Genomic DNA, 17,567 nt, shown 5'->3' on the forward strand with positions numbered 1-17,567 from the left:
GCATGAAGAATCACTACTGATAATCAGATCAAGAGTATTACTCCCTCTAGTTGCCTCCCGAACATGCTGGTGTAGAAAACAATCATCCAATAAATCCACAAAAGCCTTGCTAGTGTGTGAGTGACCAACCCACAAATTCCAGTCCATATCTGGGAAATTAAAATCCCCCATTATAAGACTCTCTGATTTACTGGCCCATTCTATTTCCCTGTACAGTATGTTATTATACTCATCAGAGTCATTAGGCCTATAGCACACTCCTACTCTCAATTTTGATTTACCTATGCTTGTGTCACACCAAACTGACTCGACACTGCCCTGTCCATCAATGTCGACTGGGCTTCACTTCCTTGGATTTTATGTGTTTTTTAACTAATAGCATAACCCCTCCTCCCCTCCCATCCTGTCCTGTCTATCCTTTCTATACACATTGTATTCCCCAAATTCCAGTTCTGCATTCCTTATATCTGTGTGACACCACGTCTCTGATATCCCAACAATATCTGCCTTTGATGTTTTGAGCAATACCTGAAATTCATCAAATTTATTTACTAAATTCCTAGCATTGGTGTACACGCAAGTATACATGCACCTGTTTCTATTCTTAGCTACCCTAACACAACCCATGTGTTTACTTGTACTGCAATGACTTCCAGCAGTCTCTGAAATATCCTGCATCTTGTTTTTCACTCTTCTGCTCATTCCAATAGAAGCAGTGCAAGAATCTCTTTCACCTCTGCCAGTGGCTACTGTTAATCCATTAGTCTTTGTCTCCCCCCAAGCTAGCAGTTTTCCGACCCATCTAACACTGCCTCGATAGCATCAGCAAATATTCTTGCATCCTTTCTATTTAAGTGTATCCCATCCCTGTAGAAGCAATCTCTCCTGTTAACAAGTACATTCCAGGTTGAAAAAAATTCTACCCCTTGAGCCTTGCACAATCTTTCCAGGGTCGAATTGATCGACAAGGCTCTCATCGACAAGGCTCTCATTTTAATGCATATAAATGCATTAAAATATGCATTTATATTTAACGTATAAATGCATATTTTAAATATTTAATGTTTTGTACCTGTTTATATATATTTTATACTTTTTAAGCTTGTGATATTCATATTTATTTCACCATTTAAAAAAAATTAATTTGTTTTAACATTTTAAAAAATTCACGTGATTTATCTTTATATACTGTTTTTATTCTTTGTGACTACCTTGTGACCTGCATATCTGTGGGTGTCTTTTTTCTGTGAATTGGATTTGAAAAATTAAATAAGCCCTTCTCTACGCCTATCACAATGCTGAATTTTGGTTAATGTCTTCACACTCTTTGCAACAACACTCACAAAAGCATCTCTTATGGCTGTATTGCTTCATGCTAAAGTTAGTTTCACAATGAGGAAACACATAATATCATCCTGATTCATAGGAGAACTGTCCTCAAAAGTTTCCCTCTGAAATACTTGGAGTTCTTTGCTTTGCTGCTCTACTCTGAGGCTTGATTTTAGTCTGAATCTAATTAAAAACAACACTAAGAGATACGAAAATAATAATGCTACACTAATCCCACTTATTTAATTACAATACAAACTATGCTATGTTAATTACATTAAGTACTGTGTCATATAGTTACATTATAAAATCGTGTTTATATGTCTGTAAATTTATAGTTTGTAGACCACTAAAATGCTTCTGATATAAATTATTCTTCTACAAAACTACATTGAAACTACTGAGTACTGCCTGTATCTTTCCTAATTCTCTATTCCTGTATCAATATTGTTGCAGGAGTGGCAGAATTTTGCTGCCATTGCACTGTAACTTTTCTAGATACAGTGCAATGGCAGGAGAAGTTGACTTTGATTTTTTAAGCAACTTTGAAGGCCAAGTAAAAATATTTTCATATTTTCTTCCATGCATCATATAAACAATTTTTAGTAATTTCCGCCCAGGCCTTATTAAGATGGCGTGGTTTAAGATGGCATGGTAAATATTGTAAGATTTCCAAAAGTCTCTTAACATAAAATTGTTCTCATTGTCTACTGCAGACAATGCCTGAGCAAATGTTGTGCATAAATAGTATGCTTTTAAATTCAAAATAACACCCTGATTCATAGGTTGGATGAGTGAAGTTGTGATTGTGGTAGAAATATGACTCAAGTTCGAATTGAAATCATCTAGATGCGTCAGATGTCCAAGAGCATTATCTAATAGAAGCAAAATCTTGAAAGGAACGTCGGTGTCATTAAATTATTTTTAAACCTTGGGAATGAAGCAGCATTTAAACCAATCCTCAAAGAGAGATATTGTTATCCCTTCTCTCTGGTTCAATCGGAAATGCATGGGTAGGGTGGCTTTATGATGCCCTTAAATGCATGAGGATTTCCAAAATGGTACACATGCAGTGGTATTAATCTGTAATCTCCTGCTGCATTAGTCCCAAGCAAGAGCGTGGCCCTATCTTTTGAAAACTGGCATTGTCTTTTCCTCTTTGACAATGTATGTTCGATCTGGCATTTTTTTCAAATACAGAGCAGTCTCGTCAAGGTTAAAAATTTGCTGCCTTGAATTGTCGCCTTCATCAATAATTTTTTCCAACACATCACAAAATTTCTGTGCAGCTGCAGAATCGGCAATGGCGACTTCACCGAATTCTTTAATGTTTTGGAAATCAGTGCGATGCTCGAACCTATTAAATGAACCGTTGCTTACTAGGCTTGGGGTTCGCCATACTTATCCTTAATATCTTCATGAATACTTCTTGATTTGGCTTGAATGGCCATTGAACTCAGGGGCACTTGCTTCTGAATCTGATTTTCCATCCATATTATTAATATATATTCCATCTTCGATATAGCACTTGAACACTGTTTTGTGATCACTGTTGATCTTAAGTGTGTTGATCCTTAGACATGTTCTTTTATGCATGCATCCTTTAAAATAGTATTCACTGTTGAAGCAGTAAGACCTAATTCCCTTGCAAATGATGACAAACTTTGTCCTGCTTTATACTTCTTAATCATTTTCATCTTCATTTCTAAATCAATTTTGTTTCATTTCCTGGCACTGCCAGCACTTGCACTTTCTGCTGGTCACTTCCCTTCATCATTGTAATACATAAATAGGAATGAAGAGAAGGTTCTGAAAATTTTTTTTTTTATGTGATTTGAAGATTTCATTTCACCACAATACCGTAATGTAAAAACCCACCAAATTCCAGTTATTGGGATTATCGCAAATGCAGTAAGATCAAGTTTACTATCCATTTATAATAGATTGCGCTAACAGAAAAGCCCAGTAAACTGAAAAGTGCAAATTGTTTTTATTGTTTTTTGGTCTTGACCTCCAGAAACATGCTTTAAAAAAATATCACAAGGCGTTCAAAATTGATTTTTAAACGGAACATATGATAACGATGAAAGTGTAGTGCAATTTCCATTATAAATATGTCCTTTTAGAGCAGGGGTGGGCAACTTTTTTCGTCAGCGGGCCGAATGAAATTTTCGCATCATGATGCGGGCCGGGATAGATTGAACGATTTAATAAAAAAAAATCAGAACCTAAAAAATGTTATATTACTTGAATTACCAAATTATTAATGTATTTTTAAAAAAAATATCTGAATGTCCAATTATCATTGAAAATGTGGCATTCGGCATCAATTTTTCTTTTTTTTTTAATTGGCTCATTTTATGGGCTATAAATTATATTAAATTAAAAATTGTAATAATTAGAAAAGGCATAAAACATAAAATATCTCGCACCAATATTATTTTTTTCAATAAGAAGTCAAACCCAAAGGAACTTCGTTTGATCGATGCTACAATAATAATTAGGAAATAACTCTTTGACGCTGCGTAGAATCACTTGGTTACTGTTGTACTGGCCGCGATTCCCGATTGAACCGAATTAAGCCGAACATTTGTGTTGTTGTTGTTGTTTGGTTTTTAGGAGCATTAGCAACTAAGGCCATATTGCTCCGGGATATGCGGTGGTCATTCCCTGACCTTTCCGCATCCTCCGTATTTGGTGGTGATGGGCTCGAACCCCGGTCTAATCAAGAAGCGTGTGCTACGCACTGCTGCTCCTTCCCACCTGGCTACGGAGGCGCCGCCGAACATTTACGGCGAGTGTAGTCAGGTATGGCTTTTCTATATTTATGCATTTACCGAGGGGGCCGGATTCAACATCGTCGCGGGCCGGCTGTTGCCCACCCCTGTTTTAGAGAGATAAATAGCTTAGTAATATAGCAAATTTTCAACTTCCAAGGACTTTGAACAAATTACAAAAAAAAAAAAAAAAAACTCCAATATGTTATTGGGTTTACATTATGATATTTTCACAATACCTCCATTTATCCTTACAGATGCAAAATACGTTTCCATATTTTTTTCAGTTTGCACTGGCCAGCAAAAACTTATGTATAGTCGAATTTGCGTAAGTCAAGTGTAACGTAAGTCGGGGAGTACCTGTATTTTAATATCTTTGTTACAATATCATCAGTATATTTATCAAATGCATATGTGTGCATATATTTTGCATAACTTTATAAATTTTATGTACGATGACAGCGTGCATATCACACAAAAGCAAAGTATAGTATTATGTTGTTACTATTTGACTTCTCCATTATTTTAAAATTACAAAGTTTAATCTCTTAAGGTTCATTAAAGGTAAACACTAATATTTATTTTTTAAATAAATTGTTTTCTTATTGGGTGTTATCCACCATGAAATTCATGGAGAATGAGTGAGAATAAGGCAGTTTGAAAAAGTAAAATTTTTCCTTTCTGAAACTGCTGATGTCATGTCATAAGAGGCTGTGAGAATACTAGACTAGACTGTAGCAACTTACATGACATCAACTGTTTGGGAAAGGCAAAATTGTTATCTCTGCTCCGACTCATTATGGGAACAAGGGAACTAGGGCCTGGAAAATGGTTTGTAACACTTAAGAAATGATGCTTATTTATTAAAATTATTTATTGTGGGGTATGAAGTTTTTGAATAGTTTACTTTTTGATGAATATTTATTTTGTTTAATAATACTGTTGTGCACATTTAATCATCAAGTATATGGGTTATGATACCAATGCTAACGGAAAATAAATGAATAAATTTGAATAAATAAGTTTTAAAGGAAGTACTTACCTTTTTACCTCAGTTTAGCAGTAATTATCCAGTTTTTGTGCCAGAGCGCTTCAGTAGTACATTATACTTAGTCTAGCCTAACAATGTAACTGCCACTCACTCACACACAAGTGAAACTGATAACTTTCAACATACATGGAGAGATGTTAACATCATGACACACAACCATAATGTAGGTAACATTTAAATGCATATACTTGCTTGTTTATTTAGTATAGCATAGAATGGGGGTTGGCAACCACTGGCCCTCGGTCATTTTCAAAATATAGATAATAAATGGCAGGCCGTTTATTATATATATTTTTGAATTAGTGGAATTTCTGACATAAATTTAGAAAATACTCTGTGCATTGCTACAACAAATATCGATCACCGATAAAAATAAACAGTATCAAATCCCCCATTAAATATTTTAAAAATAAAATATTGCAATTTAGTTACTTGAATTGTATTTGAATTTTGTTACTGGAATTGCATTTTTGTAATTTTATTTTGATTTTATATTTGTTTTTTTAATTAATAAAATTAATTATATGTACATGTATATATAAATATTACAATAAATAACATAAAACTGTTTATGATAATTTTCTCATTATACACCATTTTAATAATCCTAAAAATCGTGGAAAGCTAAAAAAAATTTGGCCCACGTGTACCTCACAGACATTTTATTTGGCCCACCATTTATAAAGATTGCCCACCCCTGACAATGTGAAAGTTTAGCTAAATCAGTAACTTTTTACCTGTTCTTTAACTGGTTCTTAAAATGGCTTACTTTCACTTGGTTATTAACATGTTTTTTTTTTTTTTTTAGTTTACATTTGTTTGTTATGGTGTAAAAAAGTTATGGTGTAAAAAAAAAGTTAAATGGGCTGTTTACTGATCATCACTCGTAGAGATGTGGGGAAAGTTAAAAGCATCTGTAATTTGTTTTCAAATAGATTACTGTATAAACTTATAACTGTCTGCTTCTATATGCTGAGTAATTCTGAGATAATCATATAATTGCCAATCACAGACCTTTTTCCATCAACTTCCAGTTGGAACTAGAAGTTGGAGTTATTCTAATTATCCTTAACCCAACAATGGTAGCACCACTCTTGGGCTAAGGATAATTAGAATAAGTGCTGCAAATGACAGGTGCACAAATTCCTTTTTAATTTCTATTTTTTTTTTTTTTTTCCTTTTAATTCAGCTTGAAGAATACCAATATTTCATCTTTTCTGAATAGATGTTTGCTGAATTGTATGTCATTTTTATTTTTAATAAAAATTAAATATTTTAATAATGCTGTATTTTTTTAAAAGCTTTTTTTAAATTAAAAATTCTGATGAAAATTAAAAAAAAAAACATGAGTCTGTTGGTGTGATTCATTTTCCATTTGAAAACAATTAAGTGTGCAAAATTTTAAACATGCATAGGTGTATATATTTCTGCTTATTATGTTATACAAATAGTTAAAAATAAAAAATTAAAGCATGTGTAAATTAGATACTGTTATTTGCATCCATTTTTAAAAATGGCACTCCTGGTGTAGCAGATTTGAAACATATAGATATCGCTTCTCACAGAGTAAAGACATTTCATGTTTATGTAAAAAAAATAATACACCTTTCAAAAACAATTTATGTGAGACTGTACATGTTGATGTTGCTTGGGTAAGGGTAACCTTGAACTATAAACAAACATGTAATTTGAACTTACTAATGATGACATTGCCTATCAAGTCCCATGTCACTCTTCACTCAAATACTTGTAAAGATGGTTATGGGTACCTCATAGATGCACATGTTTAATTACTTGGTAAAAGCATCAAAAATGGCTTCAGAAATTATGTTAAAATTTTGTGTATGTGCAGGAAGCTAGAAAACATATCACATTCTTAATCATTAAAGGGTAATGCAGAATGCTATTTTGGAGCTACATCTATCATATGCAGGTTAATATTTCTGTGTGAAATTAATTTCATTGTGTTATAATATAATTTCTCCTCATTTACTTTAACGTTTTATTTTAAAAGAATTGTTTCAAGAGTAATAAAATATTTAGAATAACAACATATTAATTAAAATAATTAATTAAATTTTAATTAATAAAACATTAAAATTTCTTTCTAAATATGTCAGTTTAATCATTAAATATATCTCTGTTCTTAGTGCTCCAACTGTATCCTATGTGCCACAGAAACCTTGGTTACTAAATGCTACTTTGAGAGAGAATATTCTCTTTGGACAACCCTATGATGGTAGAAGGTACGTTAATTCATCAATAATTATTTTGTGATTCTGTGTTATTCCTCTAGCAGATTCATTCTGTGCACCAAAAAGAGTATTTCTCAAGGATAGTATTCAGAAAGTGGTTACCAATGAATGCTACTCTTCGTGGACTGTTGTTATTAGTGGTGTCCCCCAGGGTTTGGTGTTGGGCCAACTGTTGTTTTGTATATTTATCAATGATATTGATGAAGGTATATCAGGCAGAATGTCGAAGATTGTAGATGATACAATGATTGGCAGGGTTGTTAATGACAGTAATGGCAGTGTGCTACTGCAACAGGATCTAGATAATTTGGGCAGATGGGCTACGAAGTGGCAACTGAAGTTTAACCTTGACAAATGCAAAGTACTGCATATGGGTAGAAGTAACCCCAGAGGAACGTACCAACTGCATGGTACTACACTTAGGGTGGCAGAAAATGAAAAAGACCTGGGAGTAATTGTGCAGTCAGATGTGAAGTTTTCTGAGCAATGCAGACAGGCTGCCAGAGCAGGTCATGGGGTATTGTCAATGATACAAACACTAAAAGCTCTATGAATCTACAGGAATTTTGCTAGTATGGAAAAGGGGATGATTATCCCTTTGTATAAGGCAATGGTTGGACCACACCTTGAGTACAGATCTGGAGGCCTCATTTTAGGAAGGATGTAGTGTTGCTTGAGCATGTACAGAGGAGGGCAACAAGATTAGTGAGGGAAATGAGGGGGATCCTCTTACAAAGAAAGGCTTAAGTTCTCCTCGCCTGTGCACCCTTCTCCTGAGTATAGTCAGTTCAGGGGACTTCCTGCTTCCTCGGCTTTTTCCATGTTTTTGTTGTTGTTTTTGTTAAAATGTTTGTCATAGTCAGTGCTTGCTCATCTGGACTACAGTTGCCTGATCTAGACCACTCATTTTACTGTTTTTGCAGCTCAGTTGTTGTATGTTCTGCGAAAATCTGCCAGTTTGCCTTTTTGAGGTCATACCTTTTTGTATCTAACTAGGAGTGTAGGGTTATTTGTAATTGCCTGTTTAGTTCGAAGGTGATGGCTCTATGATCTGATGTGGTCCAGGCTGGCTGGACACACCAGTCTGTAATTTTCTAGGCTAGTGAATTGGTGACAACAGTGATATCAATGTCACTCTCCCACATGGTACTGCTAAAAGTTGTAAGTTATTAGGTTGATTTATCACTTGAAAGGGTGCAGTGGCTATAAAATTTGACAATACCTGGTCATTGTGTGTGTCTGCTCTGGCTTCTGTACGGCTATTCCATAAGGCTGACCGGCAGTTGACATCAGCACACACTATGATATTTGCTGTAGGTAGCAGGTCTGTGACTGCTTGTAAATATTCTATTGTAGGATTTATATCTTCACCTGGAATAAAGTGAGATAACATAGATCACTAGTGCTGTCCCACAGCACTAGTGATATGAGTACATACTGCTGTTGGGAAGCAGAGGTGACCTACCTTTGTGACTATAAGGTTAGTATTTTTAACTACTATTGCTTTAGAAGGGACACCCGAGGTGCATTCTATGATTTTGTAGTTTCTTGGGTATCGTTGAACCATACTCATATGTGTGTATGGCTCTTGGAGTACCAAGATGTCTATCTCATTTTCTTCTAATTTGAGCTTGATCTGATCTAAAACAGCTCTTGCTCTTTAGCATTCAATTGGATGACATTTAGAATCCTGGTCACATTTATATTTTCAATCTGGCCCATAATTGGCCCTAGATTGTATAAGTTTTACCATTTTTTTTTTAAGGCAGTTGCATTTGTCATCCTGATGCTGTGTGCATAGTCAGTCAGCCTTGCAGGTAGCACATTTTGGCTGCTGAGACTTATTTTTGCAGCTTTTGTAATTGTGGCCATTGACTGCACAGTGACCACAGACAGGTTCACAGTGAACACAGTTCGGCACAGTGACCAAAGACAAAGGTGCCCCCATAGCCAGGTGGGAAGGAGCAGCAGTGCGTAGAACACGCTTCTTGATTAGACCGGGGTTCAAGCCTGTCACCACCAAATACGGAGGATGCAGAAAGGTCAGGGAATGACCACCGCATATCCCAGAGCAATATGGCCTTAGTTGCTAATGCTCCTAAAAACCAAATAACAAACAAACAAACCACAGACAAACTTGAGGGGGGCATAGATTCAAACTGAGGAAAGACAGTTGTAGAATAGATGAGGAGAAATTTGCCTTTAGCCATTGGGTAGTTGATTGCTGGAGCAAACTTCCATCTGTCGTTGTGGAAGTTGATAGCTTAAATAAATTCAAGGCAGAACTAGACAAACATTTGGAATGAATGGATCAGTGAAATGGAAAGGTTTGTTTTTTTTATTTTTTTTTTGGCTGATGCTGTATAAGCTTGCTTTCTTGCATCATGTGCCTCTACTAATGCTAATCATCGAATCATTCTACCACTCTCACACTTGGAAAGGGTTAGTCAAAACCACACAGTTACGGACCAAACTCATCTACTAGATGCTTAAGATATTGGAGTAAATGTTACACTGTCAGCTTATATATTATCTGGAAAGTCAAAACTTGATGAACAATGATCAGTATGGCCTTTGGAGAAATTGGTCCACTTTTGATCCCATGATCAAGGCCAATGGAAACATGAAATGTTTGCTTTGACCTTGATCACCATGACATTTGACCACCATGACTAAATTTTCATCAAGAATGAAGATTTAGTCATAGTGTCCCTTTACATGAAGAAACCCTTTGACCCCACCACTTGGCATTGATATCCTTTGAGACTTTTGTGGTCACAGAATTTGGGGCTATTTACAATCATTAATTCATAACTTTCTCCAGGGTCTAACCTTTCGAGGCCATTTTTTGAGTGTCTATTCTTGAATTGAATTGGTGTTCCAATAGAAGGAATTCTGCAATGTATTGATAACTACCCTGTTTTGTAATTGAGATGCATACTATGATGACTTCAACTATTCCCAATATTGTGGACACATATCTTTATGCTGATCTCACAATATATCTCATGTGCTCCATAGAAAGGTTACTCGGGTTTAATTTATTAAGATAGAATCATGGATGTCACATAATGGCTATCAATTATAGCCATAGAAGGCCACTTCTATACACTTTGCAAAAAAAAAAAGTGCCAAATGCATCTGGAACCGGAACTGAAGTGGGAATTCATTCATACTGAATATTCACTGAGTATTTGATTTCAGAGCCTCATATTAGATACTGAACTTATCTTTCTAAAACATGTACAGCCTATATACATTTTTTCCTTAAATAAAAATGATTACCCTCCAGATACTCTCTGCTATCATGGGGCACTGATTGCTCTTCCTTGCTTCATCTGTATTGAACCATAATCTGATCCCTACTGGACTGTGTGCTCCAGTATATGCGACTCGAAAGGGAAGTAAATATTGCAGTGGCAAAGTCCAGTTCAATATAATGTCCTTAGAATAGTGTTAGGTGCATACTGAACATCCCCTGTCCATATATTATATATAGAGATTCATGAACCTCCATTAGCACTTAGTAGAAAGATGCTTACCCTTACCTCTGCAGCCAGACTTAGGAGAAGCCTTCCATCTCATCCTAACTGACCTTACCTTTTCAGTACTTCTCTGGTTGAATAACTCCCTCACTATCTCTCTTTCTCTCTCAAATGTACAAGAGTTTTATGCAATCAAGATGTTCTAGAACAATGCTTCTCAAACTATCTGTGGTGGAGGACCAGTTTCTTTTATTTCCAATTCATTGCGGACCAGTAATTTTGTAAAATACAAATCATTGTGGACCAGTAATGGACGAATCACTGGGGACTGGTAACATCTGTGACCAATTTCCAATTCATTGCAGACTGGTCAAAAGTAGTTCACGGACTGGTCCTGGTCCATGGACCACACTTTGAGTAGCACTGTTCTAGAACACGCCAGCAACATGCCTATTAAGCAGATAGTGATATACACTGACTCTCAGAGTGCAATAAATTTCGTAACACACAAAACTTTCTACATGTACCTGAATTTGAAACAACTTAGATGACTTTGAATACAACTTAAGGAAAACAAAAAGAAAGTTACATTTTGCTGGAATTCCTGGAGATGTAAAAGTGGATCAAGCTGCGAGAAATCCCCCCCCCCCCCAGCACTGCTTTATATGTCTTGTCCCCTATATGGATTACAAATTAATAATTTGGTAGGAATGTATTGAACAATGACTCTAATATGATAAGAACAAACCCATAGTAAGCTTCTTCACATCAAGCAAATGTCACAGCTCTGGCAATTCAATTTTCATAAAAGCAAAAGGCAAGAGTTTGTCCTTGCAAGAATACGTACGGGTCATACCTGTCTCACCCATTTTTCTTTATTAATAGGTGAGGATTCTCCTTCTCCTACTCATTCTTTCTGTCAATCCCTACTTATTGCAAAACATTCACCTTGACTGTTCTCACTACTAGCTGCTTGGCTTGCATCATTTAAATCTTTTTCACCCCAGTGCAACACTTTGGAACTTGGTGACCTCTTAGGAGACGCAGCCAGTATAGTTATTTTGTTTAAATGTCGAAAAATATTAAGTATATAATCACCTTTTAAGACCCATCATCTATGGTAACAGGCAAAATTTGGCCTTAGTTGCTCTTTTACCAGAAATCCCCATTTCAACCAACCTATGACAGCTTATGGGGTTTTGATAATAAAATACAGGAATTTTGTCAGCAGGGATAAAGTGATTATCCCTGCTGACAAAATTATAACAAAGCAATTGTTATAATACATCTTTAGTATTTCATGTGTGGAAGTCTCATTTTAGGAAGGATTTTTCAATCTCACAGCACTTCTTTGCACCCATTCTGTTGCAATGGGTGCAAAGAAGTGCTGTGAGATTGATGACACAAACAAAAAGGGTGCTTGTACCAAGAAACACCTCAGTTCTGCATCTGGAGACTAGCACTTGCAAGATTTAGTTGACAACACTTTGATTGGATTAATTAAGTTCATTGCTGATGGCATCCTTCCTCAGGCTCAGACTATTTACATATTGGGGAGAGCATAAATTCAAACTGATAAAGGATGGTTGCAAGATAGATATGAGGAAATTTGCTTTCAGCCAGCAGGTAGTTGATTATTGGAACGGGCTTCCATCGGATGTTGTGGAAGTGGATGCTCTGAATAAGTTCAAGGAAGAAATAAACCAGCTATTAGAGGAGATGAACAGGTGATGTGGGCAGTATGTTTTTTTTTCCTTAGATAATGCTGTACAAGCTTGCTTTCTTGCATCATTTGCCACTGATAATATTAATAATGCAATTAAATGTGTAAAGTATAAAAATAATTTAAAATGCCTGCCAAACAAAAAAAAAAAACACAGACATTGAAGTTTTAACATGTTCGTTAAAAAATATAGCGCAGAGTGAATGATGGATCTCAGTACAGCCTGAATATATAACTGATAGAACCCTCTGCATAAACAACAATGCTGATACTTAAATAATAATTACTTAATAAATAAGTAAAGTATGAATTATGTGTGTTAAAAATGTATAGAAAATGCTATAATATGATGAGAATTAGAAAAAGTATAGAAAGGCTGTAATCAACATTTATAAAAAGCAAAATGAAGAATACAAGAATGGTCTTGATCGAAAACATCATTTGAGTTTGTCAAAACGAATTTATGAGTAGATTGGCTTTGGGTCATTCAGCCATTAGTTGATTATATGAACCCTTCAGAAGAAAATATGGTATAAATTTTGACTTCCATGTTTCTTTTATTTACAGTCCCATCTATTTAAAGGCTAAGTGGCATAAGTCTTTAAGGTTACTATAATTTCACTATTGTCTTTAACCAATTTGTTGACTTCCTATAGGAACACCTGACTTAATCCTGATCAGATATGGGAACCTTCATAGGTACAGTGATGTAAATCAGTTTCTCACAGAGTATCAGTATCACACTTTGAATGAAACTGATTGCTTTCAAGAGTCTCAGAGAAAATAGATGTCTACAAAAACATCAGCATGTTTTCAAAAAACACAGGGCATGTAATTTCATATAGTTGATACTTGTGTTGGGCAAAAGTTGTTTTAACCTAGATGGAAATAGTTCGACATCCAGAATTATCTGTAAACATTACCAATCACATCAGAAGTTCTTGGTGTCTGGACATTCTTATTAAATGACTATAATCTTACTACTAAACAAAATAGTAACATGGTATTGAGAATGGAATAATTTGATTCTGCTGCTAAAAAGAAAGATGTGTTCCTAGTCATGGTATAAAATAATAAAATTACAAAATTTTATTATTTTAATTACAAAAAAGAAGCCTTTTATACTACAAAAATGGAGTAGACTAAATTCCTCACAATTGAGCCACCTGAAGAATTTGTCACAAAACATTCTTACACGGTGAGTAAGAATGACTTCATCAACTTCCACTTGCTGAATTTAAAGAATAGCAGGCCTAGTTGATTAGTCTATTTTTATGCCCTCCCATTGCAGAACTTAAAAATAAAGCTTTTACTTTTGATTTCATTTATCTTTTATTCATTTTTCAAAAATGTGAAATCAGTGAAAGAAAGTGAACCTTGACGGGCACAGTGGAAATAGATAGTATATGTAAGTTATTTTTCTAAGTTATAGTTTCCTTATAATATGTTTTCTTTTGATAAAAATATGGTTATATTAATGTAGTTACTCCCAGGGGTTTAATGACATCCCTACAGATATGTTTAGAGGAAAGGTGGTATATGTCAAAACAATGTGAAAAAGAAACACGATAAAAAAAAATAAAATTGAAATATAATGAATATTGGCAAATCGAATAAAAATGTTATCCATTCTCTTTATTTTTATTTAATTGTCATAATTTTATATTAATGCCTGATTTTTTTTTTTTTATTGATCAAACTTTAAAGGAAACTAGCCAAGATTTAATTATTTTTTATTTTTTTTTTGGTTTGGGGTTTTTTTTTTTTTTTTTTAGGAGCATTAGCAACTAAGGCCATATTGCTCCGGGGATATGCGGTGGTCATTCCCTGACCTTTCCGCATCCTCAGTATTTGGTGGGCACAGGCTCGAACCCCGGTCTAATCAAGAAGCATGTGCTACGCACTGCTGCTCCTGCCCACCTGGCTATGGAGGCACCTCCAAAATTTAAACTGTCCAGTTTAATTTGTTTCAAAATTGAATAGGTTGTAAATGAAGCCAGTTCATATAGAAGCATGAGAATTACATTTTATATATTCATTTCGTTCAGTTATTTTCTGATTATTAGGTAAACCATATTTAAGACGCTTTCTGTTTGGCAGGCCATAACAGAAGTGCGAATGTTTAGGAATTTTCAGGCTGATGCTGCCATGAACAAAGGGTCGCTGTGATTCCACTTAACTTTCTTTCTTGTTAATTTTTGTTTTTTAGTAGTTATCTGTATTAGTCTGTTATCTAATAGTCTGTTAGATTGGTGTAGTGTGGGGGTGGATTTCTGGGAATTTTTCCATGCAGAAATTGTGCATAATTTACATGGAATATGGGGCAACTGTGCTTTCCAGGGTGAATGCAGACGCTTGCTTGTTTATTCTGATTTTTATTTCATATTATTTTTTTTTATTATTATTTTTTTATTAGGTAGGATAATTTTGATTTTTGCTTACATACAGGTGGCAACCACCTTTTCAGTGTTTGTTTGTATGTAGCAGTTCCTACATGTGGTAATATAACTGGTGTGCAAATCATTATTTGATTGAACCACATTTAATTTACATTTTTTTGGATTTTTGTTTACAAAATAATGCCAGTTAATTATATATAAGCTTTACACAATACAAAGGGTACTAGGAAAGTTTTGCAATATGACGCAACAATGAATCACAGGAAGCTGCTTGTTGCTGCATGTTGAGACATGTTCATACGTGCATAGTAGCCGCCGCGACAAGTCGATGGGCTCAGTTATTCATTAGTAGTGAGAGTGTAAAGTGCTTGCGATGGCATCGTGGTCACGAAATGAGATAAGGACAGTTTTGCGGTATAATTTCGTGCGTGGTTTAACCATAGACCAGTGCTTAGAAGAAATGACTCTTGCACTAGATGATGATTGTCCACATCGTACAACGATATTCAGGTGTTATAGAGAATTCCAAAGGGGAAATTTCACTCTGGAGGATTCTGAGAGGCCGGGAAGGCCACGAACGTCAGTTACGGAGGAAAACGTTACTGCTGTGAGGAAAATGCTTGACGAAAACAGGCGAGTGACCTACCAACAGATAGAGGATACTTTGGGCCTAAATGCACCAGCAATTCGTTCGATTCTGCAAGATCATTTGCACGTGAAGAAACTTTGTTCTCTCTCTGGGTGCCGCATCAACTGACTGAAGAGCAGATGACACGACGTGTGACTTGGTGCAGGGAGATGTTAAAAAAGTTTGATAAGGGACAATCTCGGTATGTGAACAACAACGTGACAGGTGACGAGACTTGGCTGTACTATTACGATCTGCCGACCAAGGCTCAAAACAAAGTTTGGGTCTTTGATGATGACGACACACCCGTAATTGTCAGAAAATCCCGATCTGTAAAGAAGAAAATGATAGCTGTATTTTTCAAATCGAGTGGAATTGTGGAACGTGTCGTTTTGGACACGCAGAAGACAGTGACAGCTAAGTGGTATACTGAACAATGCCTGCCTAAAGTCATTGGATCTATGAAGAACCTGCGGCCAAAGTCAAGAATGTACACCTGGTACCTCCATCACGATAATGCTGCAGCTCACCGCGCCAAAGCCTGCACCGAATATTTGACCACGACAGGACTGAAACTTCTCGAGCACCCTCCCTACAGTCCAGACCTTGCTCCCTGCGACTTTGCACTGTTCCCGCATGTGAAAATGAAGCTAAAAGGGAGGCGGTTTTCCAGTGATGAGGACCTTCTACGAGCTTCGGACAACGAGTGTGCTTTACTCCCTAGTGAAACTTGGCAGAACTGGTTTAAAGATTGGTTTCGGAGGATGGAGAGGTCCTCTATATTCAATACAAATGTAGAGGAAATTACTTTAAAAAAATTAAATAAACAAACCTGTATTGCAAAACTTTCCTAGTACCCTTTGTATTTAAGTGTGTAATGTTCATTATGGACAGTCAGTAAATGTTCAGTTCTTTACACACTATAGCCTTAGTTGCTAATTTGCCAGTAATACTGAAACCAAACTAAATCAGTGCCGGTAGCAAAAAGGTATTTTACTCTTTGATAAAATCAGTCTGTGGTGAATATGAGATAATGGAAGCTCCAGAGGGATAGTGTGTCAGGGTAAGTTCTGTGAGGAGTCTAGCATTTGGATCTGTAGGGGGTGAGTGGATGGAGAAAAGAAGAAATTAAATACAGAAGGTGAGTGGATAGTCAGGGAGAAGTACAAAGGCATTGAAGTTATCCAAGCAACTGGTAGAAAATGTAGGATTATATCACTACGTAAGTAACGGGATTTGTCCTTTACTTGGGAGAGGAGACCACATCAACAGGAAAGCAGATCTCAACCTGGGCAAGGGGCTTAGATTCTGCATATGAATTATTTGCTAATCCACCATTCATTGGTGGATCAGTAAAAACACCCCGATAAAGAGTCGGGGTCTGCAGTGATTGGTAGGAGAAAGAGGGTCCAGCAAGAAAGATGTCTGGTGCTGGATGTTGAAAAGTGGAAGCCATATTCTACCAGCGAAGAGGTGAAGATTGTCTGGAAGGTCTCCCACTAGGTCTTTGAATAGCAAAGGAGAAACTGAGATTCTTAATGGATGTCAAAGTAATTAGTAGTGGCAAATGATGCAAGAAAGCAAGCTTTATACAGCACCAAAAAAAAAAAAAAAAAAAAGAAAAAAAATACAACTTTCTGTATTACCAGTTTATAATAGTTTGCCTAGTTCTTTCTTGAATTTATTGACACTATGCCCACTTCCACAACATAAGTTGGGAGTTTGTTCCAATAATCATCTACCCATCGGATAAAGGAAATTCCTACGCATCTATCCAGCAACCATACTTCCTTAATTTTAATTTATGTCCCCTCATGTGTGTAGCTGGAGCAAGAGGAAGAATGTCAACCCAACATTCAGTTTACTTCATCGATTCAAACCTTGAACACCTCAGTCAGATATCCTTGCAAATCCTGTTCT

General features: G+C 35.8%; 1 protein-coding gene across 2 annotated transcripts in view; it reads left to right on the forward strand.

The window, feature by feature from the left end:
* The window catches only part of LOC150081824 (ATP-binding cassette sub-family C member 8-like), a 1,084,700-nt gene that overhangs the window by 391,611 nt on the left and 675,522 nt on the right, over window positions 1-17,567 (forward strand). For both annotated transcript variants that reach the window (XM_090378918.1, XM_090378919.1), the window contains one exon: window positions 7,308-7,403. In XM_090378918.1, coding sequence (XP_090235044.1) covers window positions 7,308-7,403 — 96 coding nt within the window. The remainder of the gene's footprint in view (window positions 1-7,307; window positions 7,404-17,567) is intronic.

The sequence above is a fragment of the Mastigoproctus giganteus genome, chromosome 8 (genome assembly GCF_048544385.1).
Source record: "Mastigoproctus giganteus isolate SK-2022 chromosome 8, ASM4854438v1, whole genome shotgun sequence".
NCBI classification, from domain to species: domain Eukaryota; kingdom Metazoa; phylum Arthropoda; class Arachnida; order Uropygi; family Thelyphonidae; genus Mastigoproctus; species Mastigoproctus giganteus.